We start from the raw sequence: 27,846 nt of genomic DNA on the forward strand, positions 1-27,846 counted from the left end.
GTACACTATCATAGGATGAGTATACATGGCTTTATAATAATTACATGTAAAACAGATTTTGGAATTGTGGTTGCTCACAAGCAAAATACCTGTCAACAGGATAATGTGTTTACAAAAAAAGACCAATATAATTTTAGGGTTCATCACTGACAGTTTATTTTACCAGACTATGGAAACAATAGTTCTGTTCTATTCTATACTCAAGTTCTATTCTATTCAACCTCAAGTCCTGTGCAGTTTTGGGCACAGTATTTTAAGAAAAGCCCAGGGAAACTGGAATAGATTCAGGGAAAAAAATCAACAACGATCAAGGAACTAAAAAGAACTAATTACTTACCTGTAATTAAACTTCTTTAAGTGGTCAAATTCATACATGAGAATTAAGTGCATATACTATGCTCAAGAGCAGGAAGCACAGAAACCAAGATGTAAGATCCTGCCTCAACTACTCCTCCTAAGAAAGCAGAACTCTTGAAACAGGCATTGTTTCAAAAGGAACTTTTGAGAGTTAGTTATAGCAAGAGAGCAAAGCAAGATCTAAAATTTCCCACATGAATTGCTATATTAAAACTTTCATTTCACAAAACCCTACCCCAGAGCCCAACTATCCAGTTCGCGTCCAGCCAATCCACAGGTGTGAAGTTGTTATGGGAACCAGAGCTGATAAGGGACAGTTCCCAGGCGCTTCACCCTGGCATATTCCATTCCCCTTTTCCACACCCAAAGAAGATACATCAAAGTTGAGGAAGAACAAAGTAGAGGAAATAATTCTACAAGCCCCCCTCCCAGAACAGAAAAGCCTCCCTCCTCCTCCTAGAACGGCAGAGCCCCGAAAAGAAACATTGAAGGGGTTTCTGACAAAAGATTAAGTTAATCTGGTTTCTAATCCCAATTAAAGTTCTTCAATTGATCATCTCTGAGTTCACATATGCAGGTACAGGAACATAATATATATGAAGTAATTATGAAAAGTAACTACATTTAGCATTCAGAAAAGACCAATTTTAGGTGAATGTCAGGAATAACTATCTTACATTAAGAACAATTTGACAAAGACATCAATTAACAAAAATGTTATGGGTTTCCTTCATTTAAGCCAGTGGTTCTCAACCTGTGGGGCGGGACCCCATTTGGGGTCAAACGACCATTTCACGGGGGTCGCCAAACAAGGCTGTCCGCCATTTTTTCCCCCTTTTCTTTGGCCACGCCCCTGGCACCTGGTGATGTATAAGTGGTTGGGGGTCACCACAACATGGGGAACTGTATTATGGGGTCGCAGCATTAGAAAGGTTGAGAACCACTGATTTAAGCATTCAAGCACTGGATACATATTAAAAGATCAGTTTGATCTCAGACGTACCTTAGAAGTCTACAATATAACTGTAGATCAGGATGATCACTGGCATTATGTTAGAGATACAGAAATAGTTTTTTTGTGCCAAATTTCATAGTACACATTTTCATAGTTAGAAAAATGTACCTCTTTATTTTCACAGAAAGCTCATGCTAGGTCTCCTTAATAGTTCTATTTTTAATGTGCAACTAATAGCATCCCTAAAATTTCAAGATCTAACAAATGACAGCATTGACTTTTGCAGATTCACCATTTCTCCATGTTTTACAATAACATTAATTACACATTTCATATGCAAGGTGTTGCCAGAAGCCAAAGTCCTTACCATCCAGTTCAATGATCTCCATTCTCTTTCCTTCTGTGTCATGCCCAACAAACTTCAAGCCTTTATCTTCAAAGAAGTGAATCAATTCAGGATTTACCTGAAATGGGGGAAGGTAAAGAGGTAAAAGATAAAAAGATTTCTCAGTACTGTCATACTGGTGAAAATTTATGCCCAGATCAGGTTCTGCACTGACAGTTCAGAGTTTCTACTTATTTTTTGCATAAACATTCAGGGCCATTGTATAGACAACCATTGCCAAATCCAAAAGGATTGAGGGCTTGTGATCATTGTCCATATATATATATATATATATATATATATATATATATATATATATATATATATATATATATAGGTTTTTTTTTTAGGTTTTGCTAACAAAGAATAAAGAGAGAATGGTATAGCTATTTCGGGTTCCTTTAACCCTCATCAGCCAAACTTACTCTTCTGAGATTCGAACCTGGGCTATCTGCATGTTAGGCAGATGTTATAACCTCTAAGCCACGGGTTCTCTCATTCAAGGTAAATATATATATATATATATATATATATATATATATATATATATATATATATATATATATATATATATATGTTAGTCAAATAGTAATGATCACCAAGAGAGTATCTATAAAAATAGAATTTTAATCCACCGAGCTTTCGTCAAACACAATTGACATCGTCATATATATGGGGGGGGGGGTGATCCTGCCAGTTGTAAATCACTTAGCCTGCTCAACACAATCAGCAAACTCTATGCAAGAGACCTATGATGGAAATTCTAGGACTGTCTGGTACAAGAAAATTTGGAGGAGCAAACTGGTTTTAGGGAAGGCCAGTCCACTATAGAACAGTGTCTAGCACTCCATTATCTCATTAAAAAATGCTCCTAATGCAACACAAGCTTTCATAGACTTTAAAGTAGCATTTAATTCTATACCCTGAGCTAAATTGTGGAAAAAATGGAGGATGAATCCTTGACTGACATGTACTTTACTTTATATGCATGTCTATGCAAACAATACAGCAACACTTTCAAGAACACCGATTGGCCTTAAAAGAGCAGTGAAAGCACTTAGCACAGTATTGCAGGGAAGACCAACTAGTACTCAATTATCAGAAAACCAAAATCATAGAATTTGCCAAAATGTCCAAGAGACACTCCTGGAGAACAAATAGCCATAAGATTGTGCAGGTCTCATGTTTTGAATACTAGGGAGTTGTCCTTCACTCTGCTAATAGCAGAAAATGCCATGTGGATTACATTGCTGAATAACTTGTTCAATTCAATTTTTTTTTAAATTGGCCCGTCAAATCTCAGATTTATTTCTAATGTCTCCCTGAGATTGCAGACAGGCCTTATGATAATGAAGGCTAGAACATGGGTAATCATAGAGAACCATCCCCTTTCGTCTTGCTCCATTAATTATGAGAGTTGATTTTCAGTCCACATGGAAAAAGGCAATGGCAATTAATAGAATAGAGTAGAATTCTTTACTGCCAAGTGTGATTGGACACACAAGGAATTTGGTTCGGGTGCATAAGTTCTCAGTGTACATACAAGCAACAAGTGATAAATCATGATCATAATCATAAAATACAATCATCATAAATCATAAGATACAAACTCAGTGATAGTCATAGGATACTAAACAAGCAACATAAATCATAATAGGATACTAAATAAAGGCAATCAACATAAATCATAAGATACAAACAACAGAGTTATAGTCATAAGAAGCTAAGGAAATACGTAATAGGAAAGATGAAAAGATGAGAAGGATAATAGGTAATACAGTCGTACTAGGTGGTTTGACATCCTAGGGCATAGACAATATTGTAAGAATTAGTTGTTTGGCAGAGTGATAGCATGGGGCGGGGTAACTGTCTTTGTGTCTGGTTGTTTTGGAATGCAATGCGCTATACCAGTGATGGCGAACCTTTTAGAGACTGAGTGCCCAAACTGCAACCTAAAACCCACTTATGCATCATCAAGTGCCGGGTGGGTGTGGTCCATTGGGTGGGTGTGGCCCATTGGGTGGGCATGGTAACGGCAGGCTGAGTGGGACTAAAAAGTTCAATCAATCAATTCCAACTTTGTAAGATCTTCCCCCCCCCTTTTTTTGCACACGGTGGTGGAGGCCTAAAGCAAAAAGGTTTTATAAAACCCAGCTGAAGGCCTAGGACTGGGGCGACAGCGCGTGTGCCCACAGAGAGGGCTCTGAGTACTGCCTCTGCCACCTGTGCCATAGGTTCGCCACACTGTGTTATACTATAGCATCATCTTGAGGGAAGAAGTTGAAACAGTTTATATCCAGGATATAAGGGATCTGTAGATATTTTCACAGCCTTCTTTCAGGCTCATGCAGTATACAGGTCCTCAAAAGAAGGCAGGTTGATTGCAATTATTTTTTCTTTTTTTAATTTTATTTTTATTCATTTTTTTCTTACCTACAATAATAATTTTTCAACCAACGTGCTGTCTGGGTTTACATGCTAGTACATATTTAATTCCTAATCCTTTCTTCTTTCCTCTAACCAATGGTAAAATAAATCCCAAGTTTGATAATAGTCCGTTTCTTCTTTTTCTTTCAGTCTCATAGTCAATCTGTCCATCTCTGTGCATTCTAGTATTTTTTATATTATTTCTTCATCTGATGGTATTCCTTTATTTTTCCAGTGTTGCGCAAATATAATTCTTGCCACTGTTATGACATGCAAAGCCAAGTATAAGCTTTGTTCATTAGTTTTTCTTGGCATTATACCTAATAAAAAAAGTTCAGGTTTAAAATCAACATGTTTCCCTAACATCTTTTCTAGCCAGGTATGTATCTTTTCCCAATAAGTCTTTACTTATCACATGTCCACCAAAGATGATAATACGTGCCTGACTTATGTTTGCATTTCCAACATCTACCTGACATAATCTTAAATATTTTTGCTAATCTGGCTGGTGGCAAGTGCCACCTATAAAACATTTTATATAAGATTGCAATTATTTTTTCTGCAGTCCTAACTATCTGTTGAAGTCTGTGTCTGTCTTGTTTGGTTGCTGTGCTAAACGAGACAGTTAGAGAAGTACAAATGACAGACTCAGTAATTCTTTTGTAGAACTGTATCAGTAGCTACTTGGGCAGTCTGAGCTTTCTGAGTTGGTGCAGGAAGAATATTCTTTGTTGTGCTTTTCTGATGATGTTTTTGATGTTAGGTATCCATTTTAAGTCCTGAGATATTATAGAACCTAGAAACTTGAAGGTCTCTACTGATGATACTGTATTGTCTAGTATTGTAAGATGTGGTAGAATAGGAGGGCTTCTCCTAAAATCCACTATCATCTCTACAGTTTTGAATGTGTTCAGTTCAAGATTGTTCTGGCTGCACCAAAGAGTCAGTTGTTCAACTTCTTGTCTGCATGCAGATCCATTGTCATCTATACTGAGACCAATCACTGTTGTATCATCTGCAAACTTCAGTACTTTAACAGAGGGATCCTTTGAATACAGTTGTTGGTATAGAGAAAAGAGTAATGGGGGGCACCTGTGCTAATTGTACAGGTATCTGATATGATTTTGCCTCGCTTCACCTGTTACTTACTATCTGTTAGAAAGCTTATGATCTACTTACAGTTGGGTCAGGCACAGCTAGCTGAGTCAGTTTAGTGCAGTGGTTCTCAACCTTCCTAATGCCGCAACCCTTTAATACAGTTCCTCATGTTGTGATGACCCCCAACCATAAAATTATTTTCGTTGCTACTTCATAACTGTAATTTTGCTACTGTTATGAATCATAATGTAAATATCTGATATGCAGGATGTATTTTCATTGTTACAAATTATACTGTTATAATTTCACTATAATAGTTATACTGAAGGTCTGTGTTTACAGTAGCTGAAGCAGATTGGATTAAAACAGAATGGCTGCATTTGTGCAACTTATGAAGCTTGATTACTTTAAACTTGATGTCAGTGTTGCTTTTTGTGTGTGCAGTCTTAGTGAATTATGGAAATATAGCCCCTTTATTCTTCTAGTATTATGTGATTCAGAAAATGCGTCATTTTAGCTGGTCCAGCTAGTCCAGGGGTAGGCAACCTTGGCTCTTTTATGACTCGTGGACTTCAACTCCCAGAATTTCTGAGCCAGCCGTGCTGAGGAGAAAGGGAGAGGTCTCCAAGCTGAGCCATGCTGGCTCAGGAATTCTGGGAGTTGAAGTCCACGAGTCATAAAAGAGCCAAGGTTGCTTACTCCTGAGCTAGTCAGTGGTTCTCTTCTTTTCTCCCCCCAGCTCCCCACCCCAGCTCAGTCATTAGCTCAGTTCTGGAGCTGTGCCTGCCAGAATCTTAGGAGAGATTTTTGGAAGGAGGTCTTGTCCACTGAGGCAGAGGCAGCAGAAGGGAAATCCATTCCTTTCTCCCACCCCACTGCTGGTTCCACTGAGCAATAATCAACTACTTTTGGTGCAGCAGCCAGGGCAGGAAGAACGGGGGGCATTACTGCAGCAACTGCAAGAAAAGGCCCCTTGGAGCTTCTTGATTCCACACTAGGAGCAGATTCATTTTGCCCCCTCCCTTTCCCGACTTTCCAGAGGCACACTAGGAAACAGAGAAAAGGCAGGCAGGAGGGGAAAGGGAAACACATGCTGCAGACCAAAACATCCACCCAAAGTAGCGTTCATCTCCAAAGCCCCCCCCCCGATCTCTTCCTTTTCACTGCCTGGACCAGTTTTCCTTCTCCCACCTATAATGAAATGGCGCTCCCTTCCCCTGCATCCTACAAGTAGGAAGCCATCAAGGGGGGGGGAGGGATTGAGCAGCAGGAATTGAAAAGTACGTGCTGTCTTACGGCGGGCTGCAGGGATGAGAGGACAAGGGGGAGGAGAGGACAAGGGGGGGGGAAATCAGCTGTCGTGAGAAGAGAGGAAAAAGCTCTGAGCGGGCAAAGTTGTCTTTAGCCGTCAAGGAAAAGCAGAGGGCATCAACTGCACTGCAGGGTAAGAAGTAAAGGAAGAGAAGAGGGGGCTCAGAGTTGGGGGGGATGTACGCACAGGGTGGTAGGGGAACAGGAGGAAGCCGGGCTTCAATAACTGGCCACTTGCCGGAAATCACGATCCCTCTGAGGGAGCGATGCATCCCTGAGCCAGAATGAAACCGGATGTCCTTCAGAGAACTTGGGGCCTGCCTGAATGAAGATCAACGGCTTTCCCTTCCGCTTCGCTCTGCTAGGCCCACACGGAATCCAGGGCTCTCTGACAGGGCAGGACTCAGCAGGGGTAGGTGGGAGAACAGTGGGCACGAGAATCAGTGGCAGGAGGGGAAGGGCTGTTCTATGGGGCTGCCTCTCACCTCTTTAGGCGAAGACTACTGGAGCTGCAGCTCCTTTGGCTGCCCACCAGGCGGGCGGTCTCGGAAGGGTTGCAAACTCCTCCCCCTGCAGGCAGTCCTCTGTTCCCCCCCCAGACTTGCCATTCCCAGCTAGCGCAGGTGATTCCCATTGAGCCCACCAGAACTAGTGATCGAAGCAGTGGAGGAAGTTTCCGACTCCGGTTAGCACCACTCAGTGCTTTCCTGTACCCAGGAAGTGTTCGGACTAAGCAGGCCTTCCGTGGTTTGTGGGGCAAAGCTGAGCAATATCACGCCGACTCCTCCGCAGAATAAAGGCGACACCAGCTCGATGCGAAAAGCCTTCCCTGGAAAAAGCACTCCTGTTCGATTCAGCTGAAGGACATCCGGGACCGCACGGAGAGCCTTTAAAGCATTCCCCGATCCCGAGGTGGATGCAACTGTTGAGATGCAAAAGAACACCGCCACGTATCTTAGACTAAGTTCCTAAGACCATTGGAAATATGTGTTTTCCGATGGTCTTAGGCGACCCCTGTGAAAGGGTCGTTCGACCCCCAAAGGGGTCGTGACCCACAGGTTGAGAACCGCTGGTTTAGTGAGAAGAATATCTGAAATGATGGTATTGAATGCTGAGCTGAAGTCTACAAAAAGGACCTTTGCAAAGGTTCTTGTAAATTCAACATGTTGTAAGATGTAGTACAGTTCCATATTAACAGCTTCATCTGCTGATCTATTTGCTCAGTAGGCAAATTGAAAAGTTAAAATCTCATAATTGGGCTTCTCTCCAGGTTTTTTACTCAGCATGGGATATTGTCAGGTCCCTCTGGAACGCTGCCATAAAGAAGGGGAGGGGGAGCATACTGGGGTGTGGACTGAGGATGTTTCTGTATTGCTAACATTTGTTTCTACTTCCTCTTTGATATGTCTGCATGGGAATTTGGGAGGAGGGAATACCCTCAGGGCATCTGTTTTCACTCCTACTGACTGGCAAGAATGAGGCGCCAGGAAGCGCCAGTTATCACCTTTTCGACTTCAAGTTCTCACAACACCTTCACACCAGTGGATTGGCTACTGATCGACTGGGGCATTGGGGCGGGGCTGAAGAATGAGACTTTTAGCAACACTTTTGCGCGAGAACTTCAGATTCTGCCTTTTTTACTCTGCCTTTTTTACTCTGCAATCACTTTCTCTCATTAAAGATCTGTTTCCTGAGTTATGCTTTCCTGTGGGAATAGCTGAGGCAGGTCCTTATATTAGGCAGAATCTGCAAAGTGATCAATCCGGAGAGACACCTGCCCTACTGTGGGGACTGTGCAAGAGATGTCTCATCAAGGCAACAATCAAGAAGAAACAGAGTGCTGGGAGGAGGACGATGCCATTCACAGCGAAAACCCCATCAAAGAGCTGGAGGAAGCTGCCAGCCTGGAGGGCTCCTCAAAACCGAGGTGGTCCATTGCGTGGGGAAGAAGGAAGACTGGGAGAGGAGGATGAAGGGAGTCATCCTCACCCGAGGCAGTCACCAGCATGGATGGAGGAGACAGCTAGAGGCCCTTTACAACGATGACAAAGAACCTAATCTTGCAGACGTCCTCATGAATCAAGCGATGCATTTCATGATGGAAGCGTTCCAAGACCTAAAAACGAGGGGAACTCGAACCAGAGCGATGAGAGATGATGACCAACAAGACCAGACCACAAATGGGGAGAGGAAAGCTTCTCCCCTGAGCACCACAGTAGGCATGGGCAAAACCTCAGTGGAGTAGCACCTGCCACCGTGGTAACTCCAATGCCCAGGAGCCCCGGAGGGGCAATCACTCCCTGAACTGGAGACAGGGGGGGGGTCACCAATGTGAACACAAAACGCTCCCCCTTGGAGTTAAGTTTGACGAAGATTCCCAGCAACTCGGGTTCTCCCTGGCCCATGCAGGAGTATGGCCGCAACCTACATGCAGGAGTATGGCCGCAAGATCCCACCAAGGGGGCCAAAGTCAGAGTAGTCACCCTGGCACTGGAAGGCACCACTGCCAGGTGGGTGGTAACCCTCTACAACAGGCGTGTCAAACTCAATTTCATTGAGGGCCACAGCAGGGTTGTGGTTGACCTCGGGGGGGGCAAGGGGCGTGGCCAGGGTAGGTTTGGTCAAGGTGGGCATGGCCAGCTCAACATCGCTTGTGTTGGGCATCTGTGTGGTCTGGGCGGGCCTGGGGGGATCCAGCCTGGTCCTCGAGCTCCCAGGGCACTGGGACCCCACAGCCCAGCCCAGCCCTGCTATCCCAAGAGGGCGCCCTGCTGCACTTATCTCCTCCTCGAAGCTGCTGCTGCTGTTCTTGCTCTCCTTGGCCAGGTTGCTCATGATGTGTGTGGGAGGGCAAAGTATGTGGGTCAGAGGGAGGCCCACTCTCTCTCCATATGAGGAAACCTGGCTTTGTAACTAAAGTATCCTCAGCAATAGGATGGGAGACCACCAAGAGAGATCAGGAGGAGGAGACAAGGGGATGGCAAAAGGGCAGCAGGGTTGTTGGTGGCCAAATGCTAAGACAGCACTTCCCTCAGACCCTCCCTCTCTCTCATTGTAATCCCCTTCCTTCCTCCCTACCTACCTCCCTCCCTCCCTCCCTTTTCTTCTTTTTCCTTCCCTCTTTATCTTTCTGCCTTCTTCCTTCCCCCTCTTTCCTTCTTTTTCCTTCTTTACTCTCTTCCCCTCTTTCCTTCTTTTTTCTTTGTCTTTCCTTTCTCCTTTCCGGTCCCTTCTTGGATGCTCAAATGCAAAAGGGGGAACATTTCTCGATGCCTTCTTGCCTTGTGATCATATGCCACTTTTGCTAGTAGTTTGTGGCCACTTAAAAGACGGAGAACAAACCAGGCTCAATTTATCCCGTGCTTGTATTTAGTGGGGGTGTTCACAGACAACAGTACAGCAAAACTGTCAAAATGGTGGCTGTGATAGTTAATCAGAGCTCCTCTGTTTTTTATGTGCAACAGCTTTAGCTTTTATGAGCAGAGGTAGGTTAGTTGTTTTTCTATTAATACATAATCCTTAAAAGGGCTCTCCTGTAGGGAGCCTGCCTTGGTCTAATTTAGACTGGAAATATACCAAAGGAAAATATTTTTCCCCATTGGAAATGACAGTTTGCAACATACAAGGAGGGTGTCAATGCTGCTAACATCGGATGTTCTTGCTTGACAGAGGGGATACTTTCCTAAGAGCTCACAATTCAAGAATACCAATGCACACATATTTAATTTATGACAAAAAGGTGGATCAGGTTTTTAAATCTCATATTTTAAGAAATGCTTTATTACGTGTCTGGAAGAAATATTATTATAGGTTAAATTATAAAATTCCAATCTGGGGGATTCCCGGACACGTTGTAGAGGGGGTATCTAGAGGAGTGAATTTAGATACGATTTCTTATAAGGAATTACTTAGTTTGGAAGGGAAGGACTAGCAATTAAAATCTCTAGCTGAGTTGAAGCAAAAAAATATTGTACACTCTTGGTTTCAGTATAATCAATTGTTAGTGAGGTGGAGGATAGATCAAAAGGTTGGTATTACTTTAAAGGATGTGAATTTGGTAAAACAGATTAAAGACCAAACTCGAGCTCATATAAAGAGAATTTATAATGTTTTAATAGAATTGGATTCTGAAACGGAGTTAGTTAAAGATTGTATGGTTAAATGGGCTCAAAATATTCAAGAGCCGATTTTATTGGATACATGGGAGACAATTTGGGTTAGAAATGTAAAATTTACTCAAGCCCAAAATTTAAGAGAAAATTTTTATAAAATGTTTTATAGATGGCATTTGGACCCCAAAAGTTGTTCCGCATGTATCCTAATTTACAGCCCAAATGTTGGAGATGTGGAAGCTTAGACACAACCTATTTTCATATTTGGTGGACTTGTAGAGCTATAAAAGCTTTTTGGATTAAGATTTGGTGGAATATTCAAAAGATTTTTAAGAGAAAGATAAAGTTTACTCCGTAATTATTTTTGCTGGGTATTATTGTAGATTTTGATGTCAAAGAAATTGATTTGATGTTGAATTTTATAACAGCTGCAAGATTACTTGTGGGGCAATATTGGAAGAAAAACTCTTTGCCTACTATGGAAGAATGGATAGTTAAGGTGTCTAATTTAGCAGAAATGGCGAAAATCTCCGCCTATTTGAAGGACCATTCACAAAATAAATATATTTCGGTTTGGAGAAGATGATTCATTATATTCAAAAGAAATATGAGACTGAAAAGTATTATCTTGCTTATGAGTAGATTTTAGATTATTTTTAATAGTTCAATATGTTTGAATTTATATTATTTTTAGTATTATGGTTTAATTATATTATTATTTTTGTTTTTAATTTGTTAATACTTGTTTTCAAAAGGAGTTAAAGTGTGTTATGGATTTGATTGATAGTATAGTCGGGTTATGTTAGTTAGATTATGTTTGTTTATTTTTTACCCTGTAATCAGCTCTGGGAAGTGGGGGAGGGAGGGAGGGGGTGGGAGGGGTTTGAGTTATAATATATTAAATTTGTAAAACTTTTAATAAAAAAAAAGAATACCAATGTTAACTTGGATTGCCAACAAAGTTCTGTCTGTGACAAAACAGAACACAAAATAGCTTTCTTCTTTGAACTGGGGCATTTCCAACCAAATTGCCTCTCCCTCCCTCCCTGATTCCTTCCTTCCTTCCTTCCTTCCTTCCTTCCTTCCTTCCTTCCTTCCTTCCTTCCTTCCTTCCTTTTTTTTTAAAGTTGCCAGAGGCTCCAGGCAGAGGTGGCAACAGGCAGCCAACAGTGGACAAAGGCTTCCCCACCCCGTCATTGCCTCTGCATGACTTAGCTTACCTCTCCCAGACACACACACACACACAAACACACACAGTGTGTGTGTGTGTGTGTGTGTGTGTGTGTGTGTGTGTGTGTGTGTGTGAGAGAGAGAGAGAGAGAGCATACGAAGGTGTGTGTGTCTCTCTCGCAGCCCTGCACCCTCAACAGAGACCTTCTGCGGTGGCAGGCTGCAAACTAATGAAAGCTGTTTTTTTAGAATACTTGTTTCTTTTTCTCAACCTGCTGCCAATTGCATCGCAGCCTGCCCCCTTCAACTCCTGCTCTCAGCCCAGTGGCAGGCTGCAAGAAGCTCCCATCTCAGCTTCTTTCTCCTCTCCCATTCTTTTCCTCCTGATGTCACAGCGTGGGGCTGCAGGAGGTGAGACCGTCCCTCACACACACTCACACAAACACATGTGCAGGTTCTGGGAGAGGTGAGCTGAGAACTATGGAGCAGGAGGAAACGATAGGGGAAGTGGTCAAAATGGGAAACTTCTGTCCGGAGCCTCTGGCAGCTTAAAAAAAAAACGTGTGGAGCATGGCTTCCCTTTCAGTCCACCCTCCCCTCTATTGCCTCCATGCCAGGGTTGACTCTAGGCCTGCCGAAAGGGCAGTTTTGCTTTCAACCCCCCCCCCATGCCAGAAATCGAAAACTGCTGCCGTTCACCTGCTGTGTCCCCCTAACAGCTCCTGAAAACTCCTATTGCACGCTGGCAGGCAGAAATCTAAAGCTCCCATTCTGTTTCCTCCATGCTCAGGAAGGAAGCTGCCAGCCGTGGCTCTCCCACTCGGGGGTGGGGCGATCCCAGTGAAAGAAAAGCCTTGCAGGCTGTGAGACCAGGCCTGCGAGCGGGGCATGGAGGCGCTAGTGCAGAGGAAGGCAAGCAGCAGCCCCAGCAGCAAGAAGGGAACAGCTCCAGGGGCCAAATTTGGGGCCTTGGCAGGCCATATCCGGCCCACGGGCCTTGTGTTTGACATGTCTGCTTTACAATGCAAACTCCCCTGAGCTACGAAACTTCAATTGTTTCATGATGGCCCTAAGACAGCATTTTGAAGACCCATTGGCAGACTGCAAGCCCCGTGATTACATTAAAACAGTGAGGCAAGGGCGCTGCCCAGTAACCGAGTACAGTGAGGAGTTTTGAGAGCTGGCTTGCTGACTCAATTGGCTAGAGAATATCCTCGTGAGTTGTTTCAAGGATGGCATCAACAACGACCTGTACAATGCCTGCATCGTGAGCCCCCCCCCCCAGCATGGCTCAATGAGCGGTGCATGCTTGCAGAGGAAGCTGAAATCGACCAAGCTTGCAATAAGTACTGATCCAGCTTGGAAAAAGTCACCCCCAGAGAAGAAGAGAGAAGCGACCAAAACTCAAACTCAGCCCATACATTCCACTGCTTGTTTCAAATGCGGAAAGAAGGGCCACCAAGCAGCTGAGTGCAAAACAAGAAGCCCGGCAAAGAAGGGAGAGCAGGCACCAAGTGGGAAAACTGGCAAACTGCAGCCTCACATGAAGAAGACAGCGCTGAGGAGCACCAAGATCGTGAAATTCAACCCCTCACCCAAACAGGCAGTAAGAACTCTAACCCCATTGGAGGAAGATCAAAGGTTCTCTGACAATGACTACAAAGATGACCCCTTGGTAAGTGGGCCGATTGCGCCAGTGACTATGCCTATAAAGTTGCACCTCTCTGAGGCTGGGAAGAGCGTTTCCCTAAAAGCCTTGTTAGACTTGGGATGGTTAGCCCAGCTTTAATGGAGAAGTTGGGGATCTGCCTGAGAAGGCTAAAAGCTCCCATCACTTTCTTCCAGTTAGATGAGTCATTCACAGCAGGTATTCCAGCTACTTTTGTCACCATGCCTCTGGGAATGAAAATGGGAACCCACTCAAAGACTTTAAGATTCATAGTCGCTCCAGGGATGGAGAGGGCTGTCATCCTGGGCTTAGCCTGGCTAAAGAAATGGAACTTACAGGGGCTCCTAAAATTCCCAGGGAGGGGAAAACCCTGATGGGAACCAGCAGCAGATGTGAGGGGAGAGCGAAAGCCAGAGATACCAAAAGAATACTAGGAGTTGAAAGATGTGTTCAGTGAGCATGAGTCAGATGAACTCCCTCATCGACACAGCGACTGTGCCATTGAAATTGTTCCTGGGGCTACGTTACTGAAGCCTAAACTTTATTTGATGACCCCTAAGGAGGTAGACAAACTACGTGCTTCATTAACAAAAATTTGGTCTGGGGTTTCAGCCAGCCAGCCTAACCTAGGGTGGCAGCCCCCATTTTGTTCCAAGAGATGGCTCTCTTCGTCTCTGCATTGATTATTGTTATATGTTAGCCCAGGGCTTTTCAATCTTTTCACCCATTGTACCACTTTTAGGATATGGCAACATCCGAGTACCACCAGTCGCCTAGCAAGGTGTTCAAAAACTTGATGACCCAAAAAAAAAAAAGGAAAAAAGTGATAAAGTACAGGTAGTCCTCGACTTACAACAGTTTGCTTAGTGACTGTTCGAAGTTACAATGGCACTGAAAAAAGTGGCCCCCAAGTCACAGCCGAGCAAATCACCTGTCTGCCCACCCGGTGGCGCTCTTCCTCCTGTCCAAGGTTTTCATTGTTGTGAGCATTTCTGTTGAGGATTGGCAGCGGGGGTGGGGTGGGGGGCTGTTTGGTTTTTATTCCCCCCATCTGCTGGGTGATTGCAGCAGGTTTTTGTCACTTCACATGACCCTGGGACACTGTGACCGTCATAAATATGAATCAGTTGCCAAGCATCTGAATGTAAATCACAAGACCCTGGAGATGCTGCAACATTCCAGCTGATTGGCGCTTCTTCTGGGCTCAGCAGAAGTGCCAGGATCAGTGCTGCTTTCTAGCTGATTGATGCTTCTTCAGGGCTTAGCAGAAGCACCAGGATCAGCGCCGAGATCCAGCTGGAGACTGGCGCTGATCCTGGTGCTTCCACTGAGCCCTGACAGCCCCGAAGTGCCGATCAGCTGGAAAGCGGCACTGATCTTGGCGCTTCCACTGAGCCCTGACAGCCCTGCAGCTCCAGCCATCTGTCGCTCAGGCTTGTGCGGTGCTGCCACCAGTTCAGCTCATTCCCCTCCCCCGCTACCACTTTTCTAGGATGGTCATGTACCACCTGCCAGGTGCCAATGTACCACAGGTGGTACCCGTACCATTGGTTGAAAAGCCCTGGGTTAGCCCACCTGGCCAAGGGAAGAATTTTTTCAAAGCTAGACTTGCAGGAAGCATATTACTGCGTCAGAATGAAAGAAGGAGATGAATGGAAAACTGCTTTCAACTGTCCACTAGGCTGCTTTCAGTTAAAACTACTCCCTTTTGACCTACAAGGAGCACCTGCAGTATTTATGCAATCGAGATGCTCCATGAAGATTTGTACAAAGAGGTCCTAGTGTATCTTGATGATATCCTTATCTACATCGAGATGAAAGTGGAGCATGTAAAATTGGTTAGGGAGGTGCTGAAAAAATTTTATGCAGCCAAACTGTAAGCCAAATTATCCAAATGTGAGTTTCAACTACCTGGGCTATCGGTCAAAATAGACCTGGAGAAGTTGTGGGCGGTACTGGAATGAGCACCTCCTTGAACCAGGAAACAATTGCAAAGCTTCTTGGGAATTGCCAATTTTTATCAGCAGTTCATTCCTTCTTTTGCTCAAATGGCCCTCCCCATCATCAACTTGCTAAAAATGAAAGGGGAGGGGACAAACCAAAACTCAGCCAACCCTTGAAATGGACTATGTAATGCCAGGCAGCATTCAAAAAGCTTAAAAGACTTTTTTCTGCTGAAACACCCACACTTGAGAAAACCTTTTGTCATCCAAGCAGATGCCAGCAATATAGCTGTGTGGGCTGTGCTGTTGCAAAAGAATGAGAAAGCGAACCTGCAACCATGCATGTAGCCATTGCGGAAACTGACCGAAATCGAGCAATGGTGGGCAGTGTGGGAAAAGGAGGCTTTTGTAGTTCGATGGGCTCTCCTCATATGGACGCACTTCTTAGAAGGTAGTGAAATCCCATTCCAGGTCTAGACTGATCACAAAAACCCGAAAGCTCTGAAAACCGCCCAGAAATTGTCTACAAAGCAAGCACAGTCAGCTCAATATTTCCACTGCTTCAGCTTCACCATGCGCTACCTACCGGGTGGGAAAAACTTTTTGGCCAATGCACTGTCAAAAATTCCACAATACAACAGCTCCAAGATAGAAATAGTAAAACCCCTTCTTCCTGTAAATCAGCTGGTGGCCCAGGTAACCACCAGACTGCAGCAGAAAGGGAAAACACCCATGGACAATATTATTGCAGCCGATTTTTAAAAAGCCTAGGAAACAGACAAATGGTTCTGCAACCACAAAAACCTGTGCTCCATGGAGAATGGGCTGGAAAGCTGTACATGCCTGCTAACCCAAGACTAAGGACTATGCAAACATGCCACAATTTGAAATTAGTGCAACATTTTGAGTTGGGAAAACCCTATACCTTCTCAAAAGACAATTCTGGTGGCCCTCACTTAAGAAAGACATTGTGAAGTTATGTTTCCAGCTGCCTCATCTGTGCTTCAGCAAAACAGGCAGAGAAAAATGCCTGGATTACTCCAAACAGTAGCTGAACCTTCAGCACCCTAGAGAGAGATTTCTATGGATTTTATTGTAGAACTCCCGAAAGCTCATGAAACACTGTAATTTGAGTCATAACCAACTTATTCTCCAAGTTAAATCCATTTCATCCCTTGCCAGAAAATTCCCACAACTAAAGCATTGGCAAAAATGTTTCTACATCACATTTACCACCTACAGGGAGTACCACAATGCATTATTTGGGACAAGGGGTCCAATTCATGTCAAAATTCTGGAGAGCTTTTCTGGACCTCTTAGAGACCAATCAAGGACTCAGTTCTAGTCACCATCTGCAGACAAATGGTTGGACAGAACAATCAAAATCAGTTTTGAGCAATATATGCATTGTTTCATTAATTACCAAGAAGATGACTGAACGGACCTCTTGCTATTTGCTGAAACAGCCTACAACAATGCTCTCCACACTAGCACAGGCTTCACGCCATTTTGAGTACAACTGGACAAGATTTTATTTTATTTTTTTATTAGTTTTTATTGATTTTTACTCCTTCATGGATTACTGCCTTGTCGTGGCGAGGGGGCTTGCATAACTCAATGAAGCTATGAGCTATGCTGTGCAGGGCCCCCAACATGGACAGGTCATAGCAGAGAGTTCTGACAAAATGTGATCCACTGGAGAAGGAAATGGCAACCCACTCCAGTATCTTTGCCATGAAAATCCCATGGACAATACTAAAAGGCAAAAAGATATTACGCTGGAAGATGAGCCCCTCAGGTCGGAAGGTGTCCAAGATGCTACTGGGGAAGAGCTGAGGGCTAGTACTAGTAGCACCAGAAAGAGTGAAGCGACTGGGCCAAAGCCGAAAGGACACTTAGCTGTGGATGCATCTGGTGGTGAAAGGTAAGTCCGATGCTGTAAAGATCTTTTCTCCATAGGAACCTGGAATGTAAGATCCATGAATCAAGGCAAGCTGGATGTGGTTAAACAAGAGATGACAAGACTGAACATCGACATCTTAGGAAAAGGTGAATTAATTCAGAGGACCATCAAGTATACTACTGTGGGCAAGAATCCCTCAGAAGAAATGGAGTAGCCTTCGTAGTCAATAAAAGAGTAGGAAAAGCAATACTGGGACACAATCCCCAAAATGACAGAATGATCTCAGTGCGAATCCAAGGCAAACCATTCAATATCACAGTAGTCCAAGTCTATGCTCCAACCACTGGTGCTGAAGAGGATGAAATTGACTGGTTCTATGAAGCCCTACAGCACCTTATAGAATCAACATCAAAAATGATGTCCTTATCATCCATCATGGGGGATTGGAATGCTAAAGTAGGAAGCCAAAAGATAACCGGAATAACAGGCAAGTTTGGCCTTGGAGTACAAAATGAAGCAGGGCACAGGCTGATAGAATTTTGTCAAGAGAATATGATGGTCATAGCAAACATTCTTTTCCAACAACCCAAGAGACGGCTCTACACATGGACATCACCAGATGGTCAACACAGAAATCAGATTGACTATGTGCTCTGCAGCCAAAGATGGAGAAGCTTTATACAGTCAGTAAAAACAAGACCAGGAGGTGACTGTGGCTCAGATCATGAGCTTCTCATTGCAAAATTTAGGCTTAAATTGAAGAAAGTAGGGAAAAACACTAGGCCACTCAAGTATGAACTAAATCATATCCCTGATGAATATACAGTAGAGGTGACAAATAGATTTAAGGAATTAGATCTGATAGACAGAGTGCCTGAAGAACTATGGACGGAGGTTTGCAACATTGTACAAGAGGTAGCAACTAAAACCATCCCAAAGAAAAAGAAATGCAAGAAAGCAAAATGGCTGTCTGAGGAAGTTTTGCAAATGCTGAGGAAAGAAACGAAGTGAAAAGCAAGTGAGAAAGAGAAAGATGCACCCAACTGAATGCAGAATTCCAGAGAATAACTAGAAGAGATAAGAATACCCTCTTAAATGAACAATGCAAAGAAATAGAAGAAAACAATAGAATAGGGAGAACCAGAGATCTCTTCAAGAAAATTGGAGATGTGAAGGGAACGTTTCATGCAAAGATGGGCATGATAAAGGACCAAAATGGTAGGGAACTAACAGAGGCAGAAGAGATTAAGAAGAGGTGGCAAAATGACACAGAAGAACTATACAAGAACGAGCTTAACGTCCCTGATAACCACAATGGGGTAGTCACTGACCTCGAGCCAGACATCCTAGAATGTGAAGTGAAATGGGCCTTAGGAAAGCTGAGCAACAACAAACCTAGTGGAGCTGACAGTATTCCAGCTGAGCTATTCAAAATCTTAAAAGACGATGCAGTAAAAGTGCTACACTCAATTTGCCAGCAAATTTGGAAAACTCAACAGTGGCCACAGGATTGGAAAAGGTCAGTTTACATTCCAATTCCAAAGAAAGGCAATGCCAAAGAATGTTCAAACTATCACACCATTGCACTCATTTCACATGCAAGTAAAGTTATGTTTAAAATTCTACAAGCTAGACTCCAGCAGTATGTGGATCGAGAACTTCCAGAAGTACAGGCAGGATTTCGAAGAGACAGAGGAACTAGAGATCAAATTGCCAACATATGCTGGATCGTGGAGAAAGCTAGGGAGTTCCAGAAAAATATCTACTTCTGCTTCATTGACTATGCTAAGGCCTTTGATTGTGTGGATCACAACAAATTGTGGCAAGTTCTTAAAGAGATGGGAGTACCAGACCATCTTATTTGACTCTTGAGAAACCTATATGCGGGTCAAGAAGTAACAGTGAGAACTGGACACGGAACCACTGATTGGTTCAAAATTGGGAAAGGAGTTCAGCAAGGCTGTATTCTGTTGCCCTGCCTATTTAACTTATATGCAGAGCACATCATGAGAAAGGCAGGGCTAGATGAATCAAAAGTTGGAATTAAGATTGCCGGGAGAAATATCAACAACCTAAGATATGCAGATGATACCACTCTAATGGCAGAAAGTGAAGAGGAACTAAACAGCTTCTTGATGTGGGTGAAGAAGGAGAGTGCAAAAGTTGGCTTGAAACTCAACATTAAGAAAACCAAGATCATGGCATCCAGCCCTCTCAATTCCTTGCAAATAGATGGGGAAGAAATGGAGGTAGTGACAGATTTTTTCTTCCTGGGCTCCAAGATCACCACAGATGGGGACTGCAATCAAGAAATTAAAAAACGCTTACCCCTGGGGAGGAAAGCTATGGCAAATTTAGACAGCATACTAAAAAGCAGAGACATCACCCTGCTAACAAAAGTATGTATAGTCAAGGCCATGGTTTTCCCAGTGCAATGTATGGCTGTGAAAGTTGGACCATAAGAAAGGCTGAACGCAAAAGAATTGAGGCCTTTGAACTATGGTGCTGGAAAAGACTCCTGCGAGTCGCCTGGACTGCAAGGTGATCAAACCGGTCAGTCCTAGAGGAGATCAACCCTGACTGCTCTTTAGAATGCCAGATTCTGAAGTTGAAACTCAAGTACTTTGGCCACCTAATGAGAAGGAAGGACTCACTGGAGAAGAGCCTAATGCTGGGAAAGATTGAGGGCAATAGAAGAATGGGATGACAGAGAATGAGGTGGCTGGATGGAGTCACTGAAACAGTAGGCGTGAGCTTAAATGAACTCCAGAAGATGGTAGAGGACAGGAAGGCCTGGAGGAATGTTGTCCATGGGGTCGTGATGGGTCAGACACGACTTCGCAACTAACAACGACATTGATTTTTAATACAATTCAACAATGCTTATTCAACAAATGTGTTGTCTGAGTTTATTATTCACTAGTACAAATTAAATTCCTAATCCCTAATTCATTTCTCCAACCATTGGTAAAATAAGTCCCAAGTTTGAAAATATTCTGTTTCTTCTTTTTCTTTCAACCTCAAAGTAAGTCTGTCCATTTCTGCACAGTCTAGTATTTTTAAAATTATTTCCTCCTCTGGTGGTATTTCTTCATTTTTCCAGGATTGTGCAAATGTAATTCTTGCCACTGTTATCATGTGCAAAATCAAATATACACTTTGTTTATCAAGTTTTTCTGGCATTATGCCTAATATAAAGAGTTCAGGTTTAAAATCTACATGTTTCCCCAACATCTTTTCTAGCCAAGTATATATTTTTGTCCAATATCTCTTTGTTTTAACACATGTCCAGCACATATGATAAAAAGTACCTGGTTTATGATTACATTTCCAACATTCCTGGTGGAGAAGTGACTGCATGAGCCTTCCCTTTCCCTTTTCCTGACCATTCTCATTTGCCTCAGTATGGGAAGAAGCCTGAATTCTTACACCATTCAAAGCTCCTATCTGAAAGCTTACCCTTGAGTCTTGTACCAAGCTATTTATGCACCTAATTTTGACTGTTCAGACGTCTGGACACATCTCTTGCCAATTGCTGAAATAGCACATGTTTCATGCCATTTCAAGTGGCAACTGAGCAAGATTTTAACCCAATGCCTGAATTACCAGCCCAAGAGCCCATGATCCTCTCTCTAAAAGAGTGGATTAATCAACTGAAAAACATGTGGCCCATTGTGTGAAACGCCTTGGCAGACGCTCGGCTTACAAAGGTCAAGCTGACAAAAGGTGAGTGGAACCTAAACCATTCCACATTGAGGACTCTTTATACCTATACACCCAGTTCCTACAGTCCTTGCAACTTTCAAAGAAGTTAGAACCAAACTATATAGGGCCCTTCCTTATAAAGAGAATTATTAACCCAGTCACAGTAGAATTAGAATTACCAAAATCATTAAGAAAAGTCTACCCGGTAATCCATTGCAGCCTCCTTAAACCTGAAGTGATTTTATCCTTAAGGCCAGCACCCCCTCCAGTCCCGCAGCCTATTATGGTGGAGAGAACAGCATTTCGAAATTAAAGCAATCCTAGACTCACGCAAACACTGGGGAGTCACCCAGTATCTAGTAACTTGGAAAAATCTCCCTGAGCTCAAGTTCAGCCTGAGCAGGTGTAAAAAAATAAACATGTGCAAGCCCCTAGATTAGTCAGACACTTTCATGACTGGTACCCTGATAAACCTAAATAGATTCTGAATCACTGTTTCTTTTCTCATCTTTTTTATTTTTTATCTTCTCCAGGTAGATCTGCCTTTCTTTTAAGGGGGCAGAATGTCAGGTCCCTTTGGAATGCTGCCATAAGGAAGGGGAGAGGGAGCATGCTTGGGTGTGGATTTAGGATCAGGCCAAAGCACCCATTAAGCAGTATGTAGCACAGTGATGGCGAACCTTTTAGAGACTGAGTGCCCAAACTGCAACCCAAAACCCACTTATTTATTGCTGGGTGCCAGGTGGGCATGGCCCACTGGGTGGGCGTGGCTGTGGTGGTCATGGCAGATTGGGTGGGTGTGGCCAAGGTGGGTGTGATCACCTCGATGTTGCTCATGGGGAGGGACGCCTGTGGGGGCCGGGCAGGGTTGGGGGAGATCCAGGGGGTCTCTGGCAGGTGGGGCGGTGGGCAGGAGGCTCGTCCTGTGGGTTGAGGTGAGGCAAGCAGGGCGGGGGTGCCATTGTCACATGGCAAGGTGACGCAGGGGCCGGAGCGGCTGCTGCCTGACACCATCAGCCCCTGCACACAGAGGCCAGCGAGCACATGGGTGCTGGGATGCATCCAGTCATGTGGGACCTCGGCGAGTTAGCAGGCGGCTAGTTGAAGAGGGACGGTTGCCCTCTCTGGGGCATGGCGTGCGTGCTCACAGAGAGGGCTCTGAGTGCCGTCTCTGGCACGCGTGCCATAGGTTCACCACACTGATGTAGCAGATACAGAGCATCAAGTAAGCAGAACCTCAACTTTTATTGCCAATGAATCCAACAGGTTCTCTGCCTCTCCTTGACATAATTAACCTACCTCAAAATATCTAGCAACTGGAGGACCTTAACATCAACACTCAGCTCTTCTTGAAGGCCAAAATAGGAAAATTCATTACCCAGAAAGGTAATGCTGCTGTGATTTTGGGCATACAGAAACAATAGAGCATGTTGTTCTCCAGTGCCTGTATTGAAGAGACACTCAAGCTAACCTCATTTCACCATCACTGTATAAATATCCAGGGTACATAGGACAATTTTATATTTCTCTGCATGTGACAACATACGTTGACAATCCTGGGCAGGACTTTATCATTTTTAAAAGATCTAATTAAGAAAAGCTTTTGGTAACAAATAACAGAGTAATTCAATCTTTATATCTTACTAATAGTTTAAAAATAATGGAATGTGCAGTACTGCTTAAAATCCATCAGATTGTTGTCTCAAATGAGCCTTAATGCATATTTAAATTGTTAATTAAGAGTGTTTTATATTGCAATAGATTTAGCCATATATTTTTGTTTTCTTGTATTTGTTTAATGTCCCCCCATGTTTCTTAGACTGTTGGTGTATGTCAGCTTTTTAAAATGTATTATTCTTTTTTAAATTATGTTAAGTTTTGTTTTAATATTTTCAGCTTTTTAAAACAATATTGTTTGTATTCCATCCTCCTTACGACCGTAAAGATTTGATTAGTATCTGCAATTTTCTTCTAAGATTGTATTATTTTTAGTAGCTCCTATTAAGGGAAGCTTTTGGTAACAAACAACAGAGTGATTCAGCCATTATAGCCTAATCATAGTTTAAAAATAATGAAATGAGGCACAGATGCACATTCCCTTCTCTCTCGTATGCTATGCAGCGGGCTTTCTTGTTCACTCAAATTTGCATCGTTTTCTAACTAATAATCATCAATGTTATTTTATGAACCAATGCTCAGTTGTACTCTTATTTGTTTTTGTGTCACTTTTCAATTGTTTAATCTCCTGATAGATTCTCAGAAAACAAGAGAAAGGTCTCATACAGCATTTTAATGCTAGATATGAATTGGAACTGCCTACTAAATTGCTGAGAAAACTCCAATCCCCTCTTGAAACCTTCCTGATCCAAAAGGTGATTGGACAACATCATCCTAAAAGGTTATTCCCATTTGTAGAGTTCCAGGATACCCAGAGTCCTCAGTTTCACAATGGCAAAGGGCCAATAGCAATGTGTTGCATGTTAAGTTCATGTCTATCTGCTTCCAAGTAAAAACCACGCTGAGTATGCCCAGCTTCATGTATCACAGCAACAACCTGTTACAAGCTTATGGCTGCCATTAAGGGCATGAGCTCATGACCCAATCTAGACTCTTCTTCCAGCATATAAGGATCCCATTGCCAGCCTCAAGATTATGCCTAATGCTATTATATTAAGAAGTGATACATGTCATTATCTTAATATGGATAATTTTAAAAAAAATTAAAACCCCAGAAAAATAGGTTAGCTTTCACTTACCTCATAGCGATGCCTATGTCGTTCTTCCACAAAAGCTTCATTACCATAAAGTTTCCCTAAAAAAAAAAAATCACAAACTTTTTAAAAATATTCTGCTACTAAGGATTAAACTAAAATTATTGCAGGATTCAAAGGAAAGGGGGGGGGGGATTTGGCCTTCCAGACTTGGAGAAATACTATCAGGCTATAGCACTAGTATGGGTAAGAGATTGGATATTATTAAAGAACAGGAGACTACTATGTTTGGAGGGCCATGACCTACAAATAGGATGGCATGCTATATTGTGGGATCATAAATATAAAATACATAAATATTTTCAAAGACACTATATTAGACAAGCTCTTATCGATGTATGGACAAAAATTTGGCAACCAATTTATACCCAAGTACCTAGTTGGATCTCACCGTTAGAAATATATGTACACCCAAAATTTACCCAATTAGATAAGATCATAAAATATAAAAATATTTTAGATGAAAGAGGGGAATTGAAATCCAGGAAAACCCTCCAGGATGAAAGGATAGAATTAGAATGGTGGGCATACCTGCAACTGCGGGCGAGATATTGGAAAGATAAAAAAGAGTTAGGCATTAAATTAGAACCAATAGAATTGGATAAAATAATATTGGGATCGGAGGATAAAATGATTAAAAATTATACCACTATTTGTTAGATCTGGCAATGTATGAGGAACAAGTAAAAGTGACTATGTTAAAATGGAGCAAGGATTTTGGTCTTAATTTTGATCTGCATATCTGGCAAGGACTATGGGAAAGAAACAAAAAGCTTACTTTGGCCACCTCTTACAAATAAAACCTCTATAAAATGTTCTATAATGGCATCTCCCACCCATAAGATTAGCTAAAATGTGTCCTAATGTCTCCTCTAAATGTTGGAAATGTAATCTGACAATTGGAACATACTATCATATGTGGTGGGAGTGCACGCGAGCTCGTGATTTTTGGAATAGGATCAAAGAATGGTTGGAAGAAATTAAATTAAAGCGAGCAGTAGAGCCAAAACCAGAACTTTTCCTATTAGGTATAACCATGCAAAAGTACGATAAAGGCGTTCTTTATTTAATATTACACATTCTAACGGCTTCCAGACTGGTCTTTGCTCAAAATTGGAGGAATAAGAGAGTTACAACGGAGGAAGAGATCCTGTATAAAATCCTTTCATGTGCTGAGATGGGCAGGCTTACAATGATTATGAAGGACAAGACAGAACTCGAATACTTCAAAATCTGGGACAAACTTTACCGTTGGTATGAATTAAGAAGAACTGCTTGGATCTCAAGTTAATGATAGGATTGAAATGTATATATAACTGTACATATAATTGTATATTTAATTGTATTACATAAAAGGATGAGGCTTATATAGAGGTTAAGAATGGTGTATTATCTTTTTGTACCACAAGAAACAAACTATTTGAAATACTTACTCTGGAATGTCACGCTTGTCCATTTTTGTTTTAATTGTATTACAAATAAAAAATTTTAAAAAAATATTCTGCTACTAACATCATTTAGTATCCTAACAATTTGCATCCTAACGATTTCTAATCAACTCTACAAGAGCTTGAGTACATAAACATTATTCAGCAATCCAATCTGGAAGATTCATATCCTTGAATTTGAGTTCTTTGGGTCCATTCCCTGCTCACCCTCCAGAGAGAAGGCATAGAACAACTTTGTCAAAGATAAGAAGATACCTCAATTACAAGTCATGAAATGAAGGGAGAAACATATACAGTATGTGAAAAAGGGATTCCTCAAGAGAGTCATGCTGAGGAAGATAGAACATCAATTCCAGCTCCACTATGTGGATAAAGAGAAAGACTTTTCAGGAAGTATTTTGAGGTAATAAAATACACATTCTTTATAAAGCAGTGAAGGACACACTGTACAGAATATATTCTATTACAGAATATATAGTGTAATAGTGCATTGTACTAGTTACTTCTTCCTGACCTAGTGCTAGTCCAGAAGGCAAATCAGATACTTTTATGCAATATTGATGCCTATTCTGTATCTGTGCTAAAATCACCATGTGAAAGTGGGTGGCCATATAAATTTGTTTAATAAATAAAATAAATCTTCTATATAATTAGTACCGTATAAGCTGGCGTATAAGACGACTTCCGGAAGTGCTAAACTCGGCGCCAAAGACGGGGGTCGTCTTATACGCCGAGTTGTCTTATACGTCGGAAATACTGGATATAAGACGGCGTTCTAGGAATGCGGCTCGGCGATAAAGACGGGGGTCGTCTTATACGCCAGGTCGCCTAATACGCCGGCATATACGGGTATACCCGTAATTTAGCTGCTCATATATAGGGAGCTGCAAATGTGATATGAATAGAAAGTCTGATGGAGAAAAAAAAAGAATGTTCTATAAATACTATTAGTCAGAGCAGAAAGTAGGAGTCAAGCTCAATAACCATTTCTTTCCACTTTTCACTCTCTTTCTAGTACATGGTAGACCCATCTATTAACTATTGCAAAATAGTTCATATCAATTGTATTTTTTGCACTTGGTATTTATTTCCCCAGCATAATAGCTATTATAGCAGTCATATAAGTTACGCAGAACAGTCCTTCCTCTCTAATTTTTTCTCAAGTTGACTTGAGCATTTGTTCAAACTCTGCTCTGGAAAAGCAATTTATTTTTTTGTTTATTTATAGAGCTGCCCAACTCTGCAGTGACCATGGGTAGCATACAAAAATTAAAAACACCACAACATATAAACCATGATTCCCTGGTTCAAACAATAACCCCCCAAATAAAGTCTCATTACAAGCAAAGCTCACCTAACTTCCTAGCCTTGTGTAAATTATATTGGTGCCCCAAGTTGAAGGCATGTAAGCTATTGATGCCATGATATAAAAGGACCATTCTGAGGAAACACCCTTGGCAAGCTTCATGCCATGGCAACCAGAATGTGAGTATAAGCAGTCTGGGCACCACCTACCAACCCAATTACAAGGTACAAGAATTAGGAAAGGTTTCTAAATCAGTCTTTTGAAAAGCTACAATCAGCCAATGAAACTAATCCTAAATTAGGTGAACCGATGAATCATCAGATAAAGATTGTTTATTTTATTTAGCATGCTGTGCAAATGTAATCCTTATAGATTCTAAATCACATATATGGCTTAATGACCCAGTTAATTATGGTTTCTTCAATAATCATTAAGAAGAATGTTAATAGGTTTGGCATTTGCCAAGTTCATAACTTGAATGATTCATGTTATATTTATTGAATTATAATGTTGGTAGATTTCTTTATGAAATCAGCTTTCATGTCAATGTAGCTTTGTTCAAGAACAGGAAATATTTGAACAAATATGTAATATAGCAACAATCATAAAGTACAAACTATGCTTGATTCCTAAAGGACCTAGAAAGTTTAGAGGAAAAATATAAACGAGGTCAGTTGAAAAATAAATTAGACTGTAATGTATTTTGGACCACTGGTCTATGTTGTTAAATCTAATTTTTATAATCCAGACATTTTTTTCTGACTCCTGCTTGGTTCAAACTGTGCAAAGTCCTCATTTTAAGGAGACAATAAAAACAGACAGTTCTAAAGAGGTTACAGACTAGCAAATAAATTTTATTCAATTCAAGTTCATGTTAAATGTAAATATGGAATAATTGGAGATATGGAACATGTTCTTCACAATGATTTTATTCATTTTCATGTTTATACAGCTATTTGTATCCTATCTAACCTAACGCTTCTGAACATCCTGAGCCTCTTATTCCAAAATGTTGGAATACATGTTAGAATGTATTTTGTATTGCAACAACTACAGAATTATTCAGCCAGTAAGATGCCAGTGTTTACTTTGCATCTATTGTTATACTCTATTGTTCCTTTTGTTTTGAGGAGAGTTTCATGTGACAGTTGAGAAATTGTTAAGCAGCAAGGCCCATGGTGACTATACAATGTACACTTCATTTGATCTGTATAGCTATGTAACCATCCTCTGCTACCAATCTGTATGGCTATATATTAATCCTCTGCTACAATTTTTATAGAATA

At 41.9% G+C, this 27,846-nt stretch overlaps 1 protein-coding gene across 8 annotated transcripts in view; it reads right to left on the reverse strand.

The window, feature by feature from the left end:
* CTPS2 (CTP synthase 2) overlaps positions 1 to 27,846 on the reverse strand; it is a 220,187-nt gene that overhangs the window by 45,886 nt on the left and 146,455 nt on the right. For all 8 annotated transcript variants that reach the window (XM_039339887.1, XM_039339883.1, XM_039339886.1 and 5 more), the window contains 2 exons: positions 23,792 to 23,847; positions 1,680 to 1,776 (listed from right to left, as the gene is read on the reverse strand). In XM_039339887.1, coding sequence (XP_039195821.1) covers positions 1,680 to 1,776; positions 23,792 to 23,847 — 153 coding nt within the window. The remainder of the gene's footprint in view (positions 1 to 1,679; positions 1,777 to 23,791; positions 23,848 to 27,846) is intronic.

This window comes from Crotalus tigris, unplaced genomic scaffold (assembly GCF_016545835.1).
Source record: "Crotalus tigris isolate CLP2741 ecotype Arizona unplaced genomic scaffold, ASM1654583v1 scf7180000017740.3459589, whole genome shotgun sequence".
Classification (NCBI taxonomy): domain Eukaryota; kingdom Metazoa; phylum Chordata; class Lepidosauria; order Squamata; family Viperidae; genus Crotalus; species Crotalus tigris.